The sequence below is a fragment of the Papio anubis genome, chromosome 15, assembly GCF_008728515.1.
Source record: "Papio anubis isolate 15944 chromosome 15, Panubis1.0, whole genome shotgun sequence".
Classification (NCBI taxonomy): Eukaryota; Metazoa; Chordata; class Mammalia; order Primates; family Cercopithecidae; genus Papio; species Papio anubis.
In genome coordinates this window covers 21,566,415-21,583,332 of record NC_044990.1, presented here as the reverse complement: position 1 = coordinate 21,583,332, position 16,918 = coordinate 21,566,415, and the positions used below count along the sequence as shown (strand labels likewise).

Genomic DNA, 16,918 nt, shown 5'->3' with positions numbered 1-16,918 from the left:
AAAAAATTTAAGGGTAATTAGACATTGGCTGAGTCAATAATATACATTAATACATTAATAAAAAAGTCAAGCAAAAGGGCACTGGTTCAAAAGAGCAGACTGAATCATTAAGGTATTTTGCTTTCCAAAGTGCCTTTGAAATGAGAAAAGACAGTGTACATTTTAAAACACCCTTAATAGGCCTGGAAAACAAGAAATGGGATAAACAGCAAACCAGAAAGTTTAAAGAAATCCTAGGTAAAATTTGCACGTACAGAAAAATCCCAGCAGCCTCAAACACCAGAGAAAAGAAGAAACCCTTTTCAGAAAACAAGAACACTAAATTCAGAGTCAACAACAACAATAAAAAATCAGCGTAACTTATTAAACCAGAACAATATAAACAGATCATTCCTACTTTACTAATATAGAGCCTAAGAGGCCAGGCACCTGTCACTTTTGCCCTTAGGCTGAGAAAGAGAACCACATGCCTCTTTCTCTGATATGCATCTTATTCTGGGTGGTAGGTACTAAACGAACCAGAGGCATACCAGCAGATCCCATTTCAGACCCAGAAGTGTAGGGAGGTGAGAAGCTATGCCAAGCAGTAAAATGCACACAGTGCTCAACCTCTCCTGCACTCTCCAGGTACCTGCCTCTAGTCTCCCTGCTCTGAAAGACATGCCTGTTAACAAACCCACCTACGTTATTTACAGCCCACGGTCAACACGCTCATTCCATTAAGTTGTTGAGGCAACCGTACCAAACTGCTGAAGAAAAGTTAAGAACATTACTTCTATTAGTCAATTTAGTCATCATAAATATAAATCAACAACCAACGATCACTGGACATTTGAGCAAATCCAATATCATGGAGGGGAAAAAAAGAACCAATATGAACACCTAACAACTGGCTTTAGGAAAAGGAGATAAATTGGGAAGCAGAAGAGAATTTGGCCAAATTCTAATGAATGGCTTTAGAAATATTCAAAAGGATACCACATTAATTAAAAAATGGTTTGCTAGAAAGAAGAAAGAATTCTTGGAAGTTAGAAAATTACTAATGTTGGCCGAGTGCAGTGGCTCACGCCTATAATCCCAGCAATTTGGGAGGTTGAGGTGGGTGGATCACTTAAGGTCAGAAGCTCGAGACCAGCCTGGCCAACATGGTGAAACTCCGTCTCCACTAAAAATACAAAAGTTAGCTGGGCGTAGTGGCGAGTGCCTGTAATCCCAACTACTTGGGAAGCTGAGGTAGGAAAATCACCTGAACTCGGGAGGCAGAAGTTGCAGTGGGCTGAGATTGTGCACTACAGACCGGGTCCTGTCTCAAAAAAAAAAAAAATTTTTACCGATGTTAAGAATTCAGTGGATAGACTGAATAACAGAATGGATATTGCTAAAGGCCAACCTGGTGATCTGGAAAATAAGCTGTGAAAACACTGTAGAATGAAGAGCAAAGAAAGATAAGGAGATGGAAAATAAGAGATAAATTGGTAAGAGATATCCAGGATAGACATCTTTTTATCAGGTCCAACATCTTTCTGTTCGGAGTTCCAGAAGCCGAGAATCCGAGAGACAATGAAAGGAAGAAATAACAAAAGAAAAAAATGTAAGAAAATCTTACAGAACTAAAGACCATTTTCAAATAAGTTAGGGCTAAGAATTCTTGTGAAATTCCAGATCAGTAAGAAAGAGAAAATCCTACAAACTTTCAGAGCCAAAAAAAAGCCACCACTACCAAAACCTAAAACCCAAAACCCAAACAACAAAAACCAAAACAACAGGTTGTCTACAATGGAATAAGAATAATAAGACCACCAAAAAATCTAGCTGTGAGTATGCAGGAATGCAGGAGTGCAGGCACTGAGGCTTAGTCTCAGCAGATTTCTATACTTCTCTCATGTTGGCTCCACCAAATTTCAAGGAGCTAGCAGCTGATAATTAACAGTGAGAACAAAAGAAACAAACTGTTTAACAAAGCAGAAAAAACATTTATCATCCATGTGTTCCATATAAAAAACTTATTCTACGTACTATTTCAGCAAAATGAAAAAAAAGTATGAAAAAGAGAAAGATAAGATTGAAAAACAACATGTTAAAGCTTAGAGAAAAAAAAAGAAAGTTTAAAAAAACAATGAAAAGAGACCCCCATCGAAACTTGAGCCCTGGACAATCTCCTTTGAATGACAGAGACTTAGTGACACACAATTACAGTTCCTGTCTTTTTAGTAACCCTATTTGGTTCAATAATTAATAATATTTACAAAATCAAAACACTATATATACTGTGTTTATGAGGTGTAACATTGGGATTCATTAGTACCAAAAGAAAGTATGCACATACTTCATTTCTCAGTTTCCCTGGAATGATTACTATTTTTTAAATTGTTTAAAAATACTTGCATCTTTACTGAGGTAAAAATATAATAATGATTATGATGAAGATAAAGATATTCTAAGATGTTTTACTGCAAACTCTAAGAGTAGCACTTTGTGAAAAAGAAGCCAGATTTATTGAAAGCTAGGTTTCTTACCTTGAGGCCCACAAGGAGGGAAAGGGGGGTACACATCATTTCCCTTTAGGAAATGCAGGTACCAGGCTCAGACTCTTTATATTAAATAGGACAAATAAGATTCCTCTGAGAAGATGAGGGAGCAGGTCATGTGAGCCACTGAAGAAAGAGTTTACATGAGCGTATCCCTTATAATCTCCTGAATTACCCTGCCTTATGTGTGAGCCTCTACCAAGTACTGAAGATTTTCTCATTTTCTTGCTCTCTCTTCCTTTACAGTGTTAAATAATGTAGTTCTGCAAAGCTTGGTAATTTTCTGTTTACGGTGTACTGAAGATCACCATAACAGAAAAGAAACAATTTCTGAAATTCTCTCCATTTATTATTTATAAACATATGGAAAGATATAAATAGAATTCATTTAAAGAACTATGTTACTGTGTCCATTGCTACTACTCTATTTCAAGCCATCATCATCTATCACCTGGACTATCTCAATACCCGCTTACTGGTTTCACAGCTTCTACTCTGACTCTAGGTAGCAAGCAGAGTAATAACCTACAATGCAAATCACATTGCCTCCGTGCTCAAACCCTTCCAAGGGCTTTCTATCATGCTTAAGGTAAAATTTGAAGTTTTTTTTTCATTGTCTATTAGGTCTTAAGGCATCTGGGCCCAAGCTACCACTATTTCCTTCAAACACTCCTTTGGAGATACTCTTGCTGCTAGGCTCATTTGCACCTCAGGACCTTCGCAGTGATCCGACCACCCAGGAAGCTCTCATACCAGAGGCTCGTATGGCCTGCTCCCTTATCTTCTTGGAGAAACCTTACCTGGCCTATCTAACGTAAAGATTCCTCACTACTGTTACTCTTTAGCCTCTTACCCTGATTTGGTTTTCTCAAAAGCACTCAACACTTCTAGGTATTATGTATCTTACTTCATTTTTTTTTTTTTTTTTAACTGTGTCTCTCCACTAACATGTAAGCTCCTAGGGCAATGTCTTTGGTCCATAACTATATCCCACTGTCTATGATAATGTAGTAAGTAGTAGGTGCTCAAAGAATACTGACTGAATACCTACCAATATTTTAGCTGAATAAAATAAAAATAGGAAAACAGAAAATACACCTATGTTCCCCTCTAATCACAGACATGCATTTATAGGACAGTAAAATCACTTGCTGTTTTTTTGAATCTAAGTTTAATTATTTGTCAGTATGTCATCCTTTGGTGCTGTCATTGTTCATGGCTAACTAAGCCTCACAAGCCTGTAACGCCTTTGCTAAAAGAAACAATTCATTTTTTGTGACCTATACCACAATATAAATGTAAGATGCTATACATAAACATTGAAAATTTCTAGTTTTATGATCATGAACTAGAACTTGATAAATTTAATAGTTGTGATAATGGTATTAACATGACATTCTGTCCTCCAATAAATTATAAATTTGGAAAAAACGAGTCTTTCTGGTAAGTTTTGAAATATTTATTGAAAAAACATATATAAAATAGGTAGTTTAGTAGTTTCACATTTAGTAGTATTATATCAACTTTGACATAACTTACTTTCCCTGTTTAATTAGTATTCATTTGTTTAAGAAACATTTAGTGAGTCCTCATCCCTGTGCCAGGAACTTAGAATAGCTGATGATCAACTTGGTTTGCAGCAATTTGAGAGTCTCAGATCTCAACCAAGTTGATCTATCCCAGATCTGCTTCTTCCCTGAAGCCAACATTTACACTGCAGGGCCTCAGTGACTTTTCTTTATAATGTCTTCAGTGGTTGCAAACTACAATCCATACTGTTGCTTTTACGGATACATACTGTCATTCATTTTTTCACTTATGTTCAGCTCCCCAGAGTAGCTATGATGCTAGTGCAAAAATGTATAATAAGTTCTACAGGATTTCACGGTTGGAATCTCATAGTTTTATGTTTGAGATGGCCAAGCATGATGTTGTAAAGGGACTAGTTTCAAATTTCAAGATGGCATCAACTCTTGGGTAAGATTCATTAGGACAAGAACCATGTCTTCTTTGTTCATCAGCTATTCCAAGCTGCTGGCACAGGGATGGGGACTCAATAAATGTTTATTGAATAAATGAACAGTAACTAAATGGGGAAAACAAGTTACATCAAAGTTGATGTAATACTACCAAACAGATTATAATAATTAGATGTCAAAACCAGGAATAAAGTTAGATATAAAAATAATGTGACCAAGAAATTAAAAGAAACTGAGCCAGTAAATTAGACAAACTCACCAATGATATAGTGAAGGAAATAAACTTCTACAAACATTGGAAAATCCAAGACCATTTTCTAAGTTAACTCAAATATGTCACACGAACAAAAATCAAAATGAGTTTTCTAACTAAAGCCACATTTAACTTACAGGAGTTGAAATCTTCTTTGCAGTTTTCGTGATAACTTGTTCTAGAGGTTTCCAGATCCGAAATGCATGGCGACCTAAATAGTAAAAGGAATAAAAGCAAACATATTTTCTATAATCAAAATCAATCAACACCTTCAAAGTGCTTGCCACAGTATTTATTGATAGTTTACATACGTCATTTCAATAAGTATTTCAAAACTTACCAGAAAGATGGTCAATTTTTTTCATATTTTTAATTTATTGGAGGGCAGAATTTCATGTTAATACCATTATCATAGCCGTTAAATTTATCAAGTTCTGGTTTATGATCATAAAACTAGAAATTTTCAATGTTTATGTATAATATCTTACATTTATATTATGGTATATGTCACAAAAAATAACATCCTAGTATTCTTTCTACAACAAACTGTAAAGTCCTATTATGTATAAAAGATACTTAAAATACTAAAATGATTAACTGTATTGCTTTTTATGATAATCACTTTGAAATATATAGAAAACAAATCAAATTATGATCTATACTGCACAGAAATGGTTTTAATGGAATTATCTCTAAAGTAAAAAAGCAATTACATATGAAATATTTACCAAAGATGTTGATTATCAATTTTGTCTCACTGAGGATAGCTACTCTCCAAAAACTTATTTTTAGTTCTTTCCTTAGTTAGGAATCTTAATAATCAAAACTCCCCTGAGTTTTAACAACTAAAAGTCAATAGTAAAACAGGTTCTAAATTATTTTCAGGGCATCAAATAAGAGTAAAATATTATTTAGCTAATTTATCTTTTGTACCCCAATCAGATTGTGTCTTCTACCAGTATCTCTTTCTCCAATAGTCTTGCTAGAAAATCAGTATATGACACTACATGCTTTAATTCAACTTCTAACCGTACGTCTATTTGCAAATCAAGAGTTCTACTGCAAAAATTCAACTACCTAGGCCTTTTAGAAAAATTTACCTGCCTATGTATAATGTTATTTCTGTGCAAACATGTTACAGTGAAAGACAGGATGCCAGAAATGGGAAAATGTGAAGATAAAAAGCTCTTGAGATAAAGGAGAACATTAAATAAAGTGAAATTAAATGAGGCTGATTCCCTAACTTGTCTGTATCTCTTATCACATAGATGTCATCTTCCATTTGATTTTATAATAGTATGAAATGTAGCTTTTATATTACCTCAAAATTCTTCAAAACCACAGTGATTGACTTCTAATTTCAGTTAAAAAGCATTTGAATGCTTCAAGAAGCGACATCTGGAGGTTTACTCTAACTAGAAGACCTAGTGCTAACAAATCTAAGTGTACTTTCTCCTAAATTCTACTATTTGGTTGTATTTGGCTCTGGAAGAGATCTTGCTGTTATTTAATATAATATTCTAGTCAGTAATATGAGGTTGGGAATAGTGTGGTCTATACAGAATACACACACCAATTCTTGTCATTTTACAAAGATGATACTGGAAAAATATATCTTTATCTAATTTCAAATCAAAATCTTACATTTGAATTCATAACTATGCCTACTCTAATTAATACTAAAATTCCTTTATGTTTAGGGGCAAGTTTGTCAGAATTCTGTTTGAGACCTGATATTCTTCTCATGAAACCTCAGAAATTCATTGAGTTATATAACTGAGACGTAAGACCCTGATGACAAAAACACCAAGAGAATCTGAACCACTGATCGAGATTTCAAAGTTCTGATTGTTGAAGTGTTTCATCACTTCCAAGATAAAAGATTAAAATGGGGTTTTAAAAAATAATTATGAGAAATTAAATACCATACAAAACAAGAGCCTCTTATTTCTCATTTTTCTATTAGTCTTACTAAACTCCATATAGCTACAATGGAATGCAGCTTTGCCTAAAAGATCCAGTTAACAAGATCAAACCGATAGAACTTACAAACACAAATGCTAGAACAAAAAAGTAAATCTTTATCAATAAGGACATAATCGCAAATTAATATTTAGAAAATAGCTATGTAATTTAAAACTATGGTAAGTTAATGATAGACTCAGCAAATCTACTTTAGATCTTCAGAACTATTCTTTCCAAAAAGGTAATTTTAGCAGTGAAAAAAATTCTCCTGGATTTATCAAGGTAATTATATCAATATGTTGAGAGACAAATTAATAAACTATACGGAACAACTATGCTCATGAGCAAGAACTGACAGCTTAAAATGTATAAACCTATCTGCAATAAAAAATAAATATGGGAGAATAAAGGAACTCCATGCCACTTACATTGCACAATATTAAAATTTCTTTTTATAGTATACTATACCTCAAACTGAAAAAAAAAGCTAGGAAGATAAACTATTATTGGAGCTAGTTTTCCGGGCTCTTGTATCACTAATTTTCTTCCCCATAAAGTTTATCTAGATTTTGCTACAATAACAAATGTTCAGTAACTACAAATGGTGGAAAGAGTGAGAATGTATTATGTCTGAAAACCAAAACCTCAGAATACTAAGGGTCTACTCAATGAATCACTGTAGACACTATTTGGAAATATTTCTCCTGCGATTTATTGGTATATATTCTTTATCTTACCTGCAAATGCAAGAGCCGCAACACCCAGTCCTACAGCTATCAGACTTCTTACCTATGGAAGAAAAAATGAGTATTACTTATGATGTAACATGCTGGGTTTTAAAAGTAAATCATTTTTAATAATGAGAATAATTACGTTACAATACTACATTTTCTTTAAGCTCTACTGTGCAGACCAGGACTTTAAAAAATACACAGTCTATGGGATTATATCTGCTGCTCACTATATCAGCTAATTCTCAGTGAACTGAAATGATTCTAGATTTTCATTTAATTTCCATATATTTGAATCCATTCTAACCGAGAGCTTTTACATCACCTATTGCTAAAATTTGTTCTATAGATGATTTTGAAGTGGGTTTGATATATTTATCTTCTATAAAGATAAAAAGCACCTATTTCCTCCTCCATATTTTACATTTGCAATGTTCAACAGCATTTGCTCTATTTAAAAATTTCATGAAATCTTACATCAATGTTTAGGAAAGAAGTCAAGCTTCCAAACTTAACAAAAATGATAAAAAATTCAAAAGTTAATGTCTACCCTTCTAGACCAGTGTAAAAATTTTAAAATAAGGGCCCAAAATTCAGAATGTCAGATATAAGCTAATTCTGATGAGAATTTATTTTAAATTGGCTATATACCCATATTATTCTGAGCTTTTCTCCTTAAACATCTCAGGAAACTATTAGTGTCACAATAAAGATTTGTGTGGCAAAGATCAATGGTAATCCTCAATATCTATTCTCTTTTTTTCAATAGGATCAGGAATTCCTGTTTTTAGCTAGATACATTTTTCCAAGCCTCCTTTAGACTTAGGTATGGCTATGCTAACTAAGCATTGGCTCATAAGATATAACCAGAGTAGTGTATGCAACTTCTGAGAAGTCCTACAGAGGGGTAGGGAGATGTCCTTCTCCTTTTCCATTTCTCCTTCCTGCTGGCTGGAATGCATACATTATTGCTGGAGCAGCCCTCTTGGATAAAGTAGGAAGAACAATGAGATGAAAAGACATTGGTTCCAGATGGAGCTGCCTTCCCACCCCTGAATTGCCTCTATTTATTAATACATGGGATAAAAATAAAAGTTCTATCTTCCTAAGCCACTATATTTTGGGGTTTTAGGCACTTGGAGCCAAAACAAATTCTAATGGATACAAAATTAAGCAGTGAAACCACAGGAACATTTTTGTCTGATAAGGATTTGAGAGGCAAATTCTGAAGAGTCGGCAGAGACTTTAAAAACACTAGCATAATCGCCCTAGGGAACAGAATGAATATACTTCTTCACTGGTGCAGACACAGTAAGATGCAGGCTGAGACTAAAGGGAGGCTAAAACCAAAAAGCCATTCAGCCATTGGCCTTCAAGTTCTGTAAGGAAATATACACCGAGTCATAGGAAATCAAAGTCCCAACCTTCAAGGAATGACTTTATAATGAGAAACATCAGGTTACCAAGGGCAGCCTTGAAAGGACATAAAGATAGATGTGTACCCGCCCCCTGCTACACCTTTGTTCTGCTCTCTAATCTTTGCACATACCAGAGATTTCGTAAGTTCTGTGAGCACCTGTTTTTCTGCACGTACCAGAGATTTTGTTTTGCACATACCAGAGATTTTGTAAGTTCTGAGGCAAGGTCACAAGACGTGTTTAAGTAAGATAAACTCTTGCTGCCATAAACCTGCTCTCCCGCCTCAAAGGTTGAACCGAAATATCAGAAATGGCGGGAACCAATCATAGTTAGCCAAATCGCCTTGTTCAAACACTAGCCAATCATATATCTGATTTGTATAATAACTCTATGCCCACTTTTCTTAGACTATATAACACTGCTCGGAGCTCAGTGGGGGAGCTCTCCTGCCCGTCTCGTTTCGCGAGCGAGGGAGAGTTCCAGGTTCGAACCTGTAATAAAGATCCTTGCTGCTTAGCTTTGACTCTGGACTCTGGTGGTCTTCTTCGGGGAATAAACGGTCTAGGCATAACAGCCTCATGAAGGTGATCTAACTTTAATATGCAAAAACTCTGAGAAATCTAGAGCCAGAGGACAAGATGAAGGACTTTCCTCTAGGCTTCTCTCCCCATCAGTTCCAGCTTTAAGTCACACCTTTTCACCAGGCAATGACATCAAGGCCATTTCAGTAATAGAAGATTCATTTCCTGGCAGGGGAGTGAAAGCCTAGAGCTACCTACCAGAGAGGCAAACGATCTTTAGGGTTCCTTTCAGGTTGTCTAGTCTGCCTGAAACAGGTTATTCCTGAACAGAAGATTTATTGATTTAAAGAAAATGTTCTGCTGAGGTATATTTTTGTCATTTTCTAGGGTTTCCCTGGTGTTATATATTTTGAGCTTTCTGGTCTTAGTCCAATCAAACTATTCAACTATTTCATATGTGAATTATATCTTCTTCCCTTACAATTTTGTTTATTCTTTCATCTCACTAGAAACACTCATCTTTGCCTAACCAAATCCTACCTGCTCTTAATACCTCAGCTTGAATCTGAAACACATGACACGAGTCATCTGCAACACATAGCTAATGGCACATATTCAAATATACATATAGGATTCCTCCAAATTAATAATAAAAAGACAGGCAACCAAATAGAAAATGGGCAAGACTAAAAGTCAGTGATTTCACAAAACACACAAACAAAACTAAATGGCTAAAACATATGAAAAGGTGCTCAATTTCAAGAGTAACCAGAGAATACTAACAACAGAATGGTATAGAAATATTAATATCAGAATCTAGAGATCTGTAGCCTTTGTGGAACTTGTTTTGTACAATGATGCATCCCAAGGGCACAGAAACAGTATTGACACCTCATAGGGTTATGTGAGGATTAAATATAAGAATATATGTTAAAGATTTAGCACAGTGACCTGGGACATGTCAAACAAACCGTAAATGTGAATTGCTTTTAATATTACCAATAAAAGCTGGGCACAGTGGCTCATGCCTGTAATCCCAACACTTTGGGAGGCCAAGGCGGGCAGATCACCTGAAGTCAGAATTTCAAGACCAGCCTTGCCAACATGGTGAAACCCCCATCTCTATTAAAAATACAAAAAAAATTAGCTGGGCATGGGAGCGTGTGCCTGTAATCCCAGCTACTCAGGAGGCTGAGGCATGAGAATCACTTGAACTTGGGAGGTGGAGGTTGCAGTTAGCTGAGATTGTGCCACTATACTCCAGCCTGGGCGACAGAGTCAGACTCTCAAAAAATAAAGGCTGGGCATGGTGGCTCATGCCTGTAATCCCAGCACTTTGGGAAGTAGGTGGATTATCTGAGGTCAAGTAGGTGGATTACCTGAGGTAAGGAGTTCGCGACCAGCCTGGCCAATATGGTGAAACCCCGTACCTACTAAAAATATGAAATTAGCCGGGCATGGTGGTAGGCTCCTGTAATTCCAGCTACTCAGGAGGCTTAGGCATGAGAATGTCTTGAACCTGGGAGGTGGAGGTTGCAGTGGGCTGAGATCATGCCTCTGCACTCCAGCCAGGGGGATAGAGCAAGACTCTGTCTCAAAAAAAAAAAATTTTTAAAGTTCAATAAAAATGACTACTATTTAATGAGTATTATAACAGAAGTTCAAAGTTCTATAACCCTTAAATACGTAAAAGTAAGAGAAGATTCAGAAAAGTGTTTTTGAGGTAGCCTCTGGAAAATGAACTGGTCTTTCCTAGGTTAACTACCCCAGTTTTCCACATTTTGAAAAACGCACATTTGAAATATATAAAGTCTCAGGCCCGGCGCGGTGGCTCACGCCTGCAATCCCAGCACTTTGGGAGGTCGGGATGGGCAGATCACCTGAGGTTGGTAGCTCGAGACCAGCCTGACCAACACGGAGAAACCCCATCTCTCCTAAAACTACAAAATTAGCTGGGTGTGGTGGCACATGCCTGTAATCCCAGCTACTTAGGTGGCTGAGGCAGGAGAATCACTTGAACCCAGGGGGCGGAGGTTGCAGTGAGCCAAGATTTCACCATTGCACTCCAGCCTGGGCATCAAGAGCAAAACGCGGAATAGGAGCAGCTCCAGTCTTCAACTCCCAGCGCCAGCGACACAGAAGACCGGTGATTTCTGCATTTTCAACTGAGGTACTGGGTTCATCTCACTGGGGAGTGCCGGACGATCGGTACTGGTCAGCTGCTGCAGCCCGACCAGCGAGAGCTGAAGCAGGGCGAGGCATTGCCTCACCTGGGAAGCGCAAGGGGGAAGGGAATCCCTTTTCCTAGCCAGGGGAACCGAGACACACAACACCTGGAGAATCGGGTAACTCCCACCCCAATACTGCGCTTTGAGCAAACAGGCACACCAGGAGATCATATCCCACACCTGGCCGGGAGGATCCCACACCCACGGAGCCTCCCTCATTGCTATCACAGCAGTCTGTGATCTACCGGCAAGGCAGCAGCGAGGCTGGGGGAGGGGCGCCCGCCATTGCTGACACTTAAGTAGGTAAACAAAGCCCCTGGGAAGCTCGAACTGGGTGGAGCTCACAGCAGCTCAAGGAAACCTGCCTGTCTCTGTAGACTCCACCTCTGGGGGCAGGGCACAGTAAACAATAACAAAGCAACAGACACCTCTGCAGACACAAACGACTCTGTCTGACAGCTTTGAAGAGAGCAGTGGATCTCCCAACACGGAGGTTGAGATCTGAGAAGGGACAGACTCCCTGCTCAAGTGGGTCCCTGACCCCTAAGTAGCCTAACTGGGAGACATCCCCCACTAGGGGCAGTCTGACACCCCACACCTCACAGGGTGGAGTACACCCCTGAGAGGAAGCTTCCAAAGCAAGAATCAGACAGGTACACTCGCTGTTCAGAAATATTCTATCTTCTGCAGCCTCTGCTGCTGATACCCAGGCAAACAGGGTCTGGAGTGGACCTCAAGCAATCTCCAACAGACCTACAGCTGAGGGTCCTGACTGTTAGAAGGAAAACTATCAAACAGGAAGGACACCTACACCAAAACCCCATCAGTACATCACCATCATCAAAGACCAGAGGCAGATAAAACCACAAAGATGGGGAAAAAGCAGGGCAGAAAAGCTGGAAATTCAAAAAATAAGAGCACATCTCCCCCGGCAAAGGAGCGCAGCTCATCGCCAGCAACGGATCAAAGCTGGACGGAAAATGACTTTGACGAGATGAGAGAAGAAGGCTTCAGTCCATCAAATTTCTTAGAGCTAAAGGAGGAATTACGTACCCAGCGCAAAGAAACTAAAAATCTTGAAAAAAAAGTGGAAGAACTGATGGCTAGAGTAATTAATGCAGAGAAGGTCCTAAACGAAATGAAAGAGATGAAAACCATGACACGAGAAATACGTGACAAATGCACAAGCTTCAGTAACCGACTCGATCAACTGGAAGAAAGAGTATCAGCGATTGAGGATCAAATGAATGAAATGAAGCGAGAAGAGAAACCAAAAGAAAAAAGAAGAAAAAGAAATGAACAAAGCCTGCAAGAAGTAGGGGATTATGTAAAAAGACCAAATCTACGTCTGATTGGGGTGCCTGAAAGTGAGGGGGAAAATGGAACCAAGTTGGAAAACACTCTTCAGGATATCATCCAGGAGAACTTCCCCAACCTAGTAGGGCAGGCCAACATTCAAATCCAGGAAATACAGAGAACGCCACAAAGATACTCCTCGAGAAGAGCAACTCCAAGACACATAATTGCCAGATTCACCAAAGTTGAAATGAAGGAAAAAATCTTAAGGGCAGCCAGAGAGAAAGGTCAGGTTACCCACAAAGGGAAGCCCATCAGACTCACAGCAGATCTCTCGGCAGAAACTCTACAAGCCAGAAGAGAGTGGGGGCCAATATTCAACATTCTTAAAGAAAAGAATTTTAAACCCAGAATTTCATATCCAGCCAAACTAAGTTTCATAAGTGAAGGAGAAATAAAATCCTTTACAGATAAGCAAATGCTTAGAGATTTTGTCACCACTAGGCCTGCCTTACAAGAGACCCTGAAGGAAGCACTAAACATGGAAAGGAACAACCGGTACCAGCCATCTCAAAAACATGCCAAAATGTAAAGACCATCGAGGCTAGGAAGAAACTGCATCAACTAATGAGCAAAATAACCAGTTAATATCATAATGGCAGGATCAAGTTCACACATAACAATCTTAACCTTAAATGTAAATGGACTAAATGCTCCAATTAAGAGACACAGACTGGCAAACTGGATAAAGAGTCAAGACCCATCAGTCTGCTGTATTCAGGAGACCCATCTCACACGCAGAGACATACATAGGCTCAAAATAAAGGGATGGAGGAAGATTTACCAAGCAAATGGAGAACAAAAAAAGCGGGGGTTGCAATACTAGTCTCTGATAAAACAGACTTTAAACCATCAAAGATCAGAAGAGACAAAGAAGGCCATTACATAATGGTAAGGAGATCAATTCAACAGGAAGAGCTAACTATCCTAAATATATATGCACCCAATACAGGAGCACCCAGATTCATAAAGCAAGTCCTTAGAGACTTCAAAGAGACTTAGACTCCCATACAATAATAATGGGAGACTACAACACTCCACTGTCAACATTAGACAGATCAACGAGACAGAAAGTTAACAAGGATATCCAGGAATTGAACTCATCTCTGCAGCAAGCAGACCTAATAGACATCTATAGAACTCTCCACCCCAAATCAACAGAATATACATTCTTCTCAGCACCACATCGTACTTACTCCAAAATTGACCACGTAATTGGAAGTAAAGCACTCCTCAGCAAATGTACAAGAACAGAAATTATAACAAACTGTCTCTCAGACCACAGTGCAATCAAACTAGAACTCAGGACTAAGAAACTCAATCAAAACCGCTCAACTACATGGAAACTGAACAACCTGCTCCTGAATGACTACTGGGTACATAACGAAATGAAGGCAGAAATAAAGATGTTCTTTGAAACCAATGAGAACAAAGATACAACATACCAGAATCTCTGGGACACATTTAAAGCAGTGTGCAGAGGGAAATTTATAGCACTAAATGCCCACAAGAGAAAGCAGGAAAGATCAAAAATTGACACTCTAACATCGCAATTAAAAGAACTAGAGAAGCAAGAGCAAACACATTCCAAAGCTAGCAGAAGGCAAGAAATAACTAAGATCAGAGCAGAACTGAAGGAGATAGAGACACAAAAAACCCTCCAAAAAATCAATGAATCCAGGAGTTGGTTTTTTGAAAAGATCAACAAAATTGACAGACCACTAGCAAGACTAATAAAGAAGAAAAGAGAGAAGAATCAAATCGACGCAATTAAAAATGATAAAGGGGATATCACCACCGACCCCACAGAAATACAAACTACCATCAGAGAATACTATAAACACCTCTACGCAAATAAACTGGAAAATCTAGAAGAAATGGATAATTTCCTGGACACTTACACTCTTCCAAGACTAAACCAGGAAGAAGTTGAATCCCTGAATAGACCAATAGCAGGCTCTGAAATTGAGGCAACAATTAATAGCCTACCAACCAAAAAAAGTCCAGGACCAGATGGATTCACAGCTGAATTCTACCAGAGGTACAAGGAGGAGTTGGTACCATTCCTTCTGAAACTATTCCAATCAATAGAAAAAGAGGGAATCCTCCCTAACTCATTTTAGGAGGCCAACATCATCCTGATACCAAAGCCTGGCAGAGATACAACAAAAAAAGAGAATTTTAGACCAATATCCCTGATGAACATCGATGCAAAAATCCTCAATAAAATACTGGCAAACCGGATTCAGCAGCACATCAAAAAGCTTATCCACCATGATCAAGTGGGCTTCATCCCTGGGATGCAAGGCTGGTTCAACATTCGCAAATCAATAAACATAACCCAGCATATAAACAGAACCAAAGACAAGAACCACATGATTATCTCAATAGATGCAGAAAAGGCTTTTGACAAAATTCAACAGCCCTTCATGCTAAAAACGCTCAATAAATTCGGTATTGATGGAACGTACCTCAAAATAATAAGAGCTATTTATGACAAACCCACAGCGAATATCATACTGAATGGGCAAAAACTGGAAAAATTCCCTTTGAAAACTGGCACAAGACAGGGATGCCCTCTCTCACCACTCCTATTCAACATAGTGTTGGAAGTTCTGGCTAGGGCAATCAGGCAAGAGAAAGAAATCAAGGGTATTCAGTTAGGAAAAGAAGAAGTCAAATTGTCCCTCTTTGCAGATGACATGATTGTATATTTAGAAAATCCCATTGTCTCAGCCCAAAATCTCCTTAAGCTGATAAGCAACTTCAGCAAAGTCTCAGGATACAGAATTAATGTGCAAAAATCACAAGCATTCGTATACACCAGTAACAGACAAACAGAGAGCCAAATCATGAATGAACTTCCATTCACAATTGCTTCAAAGAGAATAAAATACCTAGGAATCCAACTGACAAGGGATGTAAAGGACCTCTTCAAGGAGAACTACAAACCACTGCTCAATGAAATAAAAGAGGACACAAACAAATGGAAGAACATACCATGCTCATGGATAGGAAGAATCAATATCGTGAAAATGGCCATACTGCCCAAGGTTATTTATAGATTCAATGCCATCCCCATCAAGCTACCAACGAGTTTCTTCACAGAATTGGAAAAAACTGCTTTAAAGTTCATATGGAACCAAAAAAGAGCCCGCATCTCCAAGACAATCCTAAGTCAAAAGAACAAAGCTGGAGGCATCACGCTACCTGACTTCAAACTATACTACAAGGCTACAGTAACCAAAACAGCATGGTACTGGTACCAAAACAGAGATATAGACCAATGGAACAGAACAGAGTCCTCAGAAATAATACCACACATCTACAGCCATCTGATCTTTGACAAACCTGAGAGAAACAAGAAATGGGGAAAGGATTCCCTATTTAATAAATGGTGCTGGGAAAATTGGCTAGCCATAAGTAGAAAGCTGAAACTGGATCCTTTCCTTACTCCTTATACGAAAATTAATTCAAGATGGATTAGAGACTTAAATGTTAGACCTAATACCATAAAAATCCTAGAGGAAAACCTAGGTAGTACCATTCAGGACATAGGCATGGGCAAAGACTTCATGTCTAAAACACCAAAAGCAACGGCAGCAAAAGCCAAAATTGACAAATGGGATCTCATTAAACTAAAGAGCTTCTGCACAGCAAAGGAAACTACCATCAGAGTGAACAGGCAACCTACAGAATGGGAGAAAATTTTTGCAATCTACTCATCTGACAAAGGGCTAATATCCAGAATCTACAAAGAACTCAAACAAATTTACAAGAAAAAAACAAACAACCCCATCAAAAAGTGGGCAAAGGATATGAACAGACATTTCTCAAAAGAAGACATTCATACAGCCAACAAACACATGAAAAAATGCTCATCATCACTGGCCATCAGAGAAATGCAAATCAAAACCACAATGAGATACCATCTCACA

The 16,918-nt window shown here is 38.1% G+C and overlaps 1 protein-coding gene across 2 annotated transcripts in view; it reads right to left on the bottom strand.

Moving 5' to 3' along the window:
• The window catches only part of DNAJC15 (DnaJ heat shock protein family (Hsp40) member C15), a 163,152-nt gene that overhangs the window by 37,380 nt on the left and 108,854 nt on the right, over positions 1–16,918 (bottom strand). For both annotated transcript variants that reach the window (XR_001896804.3, XM_003913822.5), the window contains exons 2-3: positions 7,463–7,514; positions 4,898–4,971 (exon numbers count right to left, since the gene is read on the bottom strand). Coding sequence is in view for 1 of the 2 variants with exons in the window: in XM_003913822.5 (XP_003913871.2) it covers positions 4,898–4,971; positions 7,463–7,514 (126 nt within the window). In the remaining variant the exon portion in view is untranslated. The remainder of the gene's footprint in view (positions 1–4,897; positions 4,972–7,462; positions 7,515–16,918) is intronic.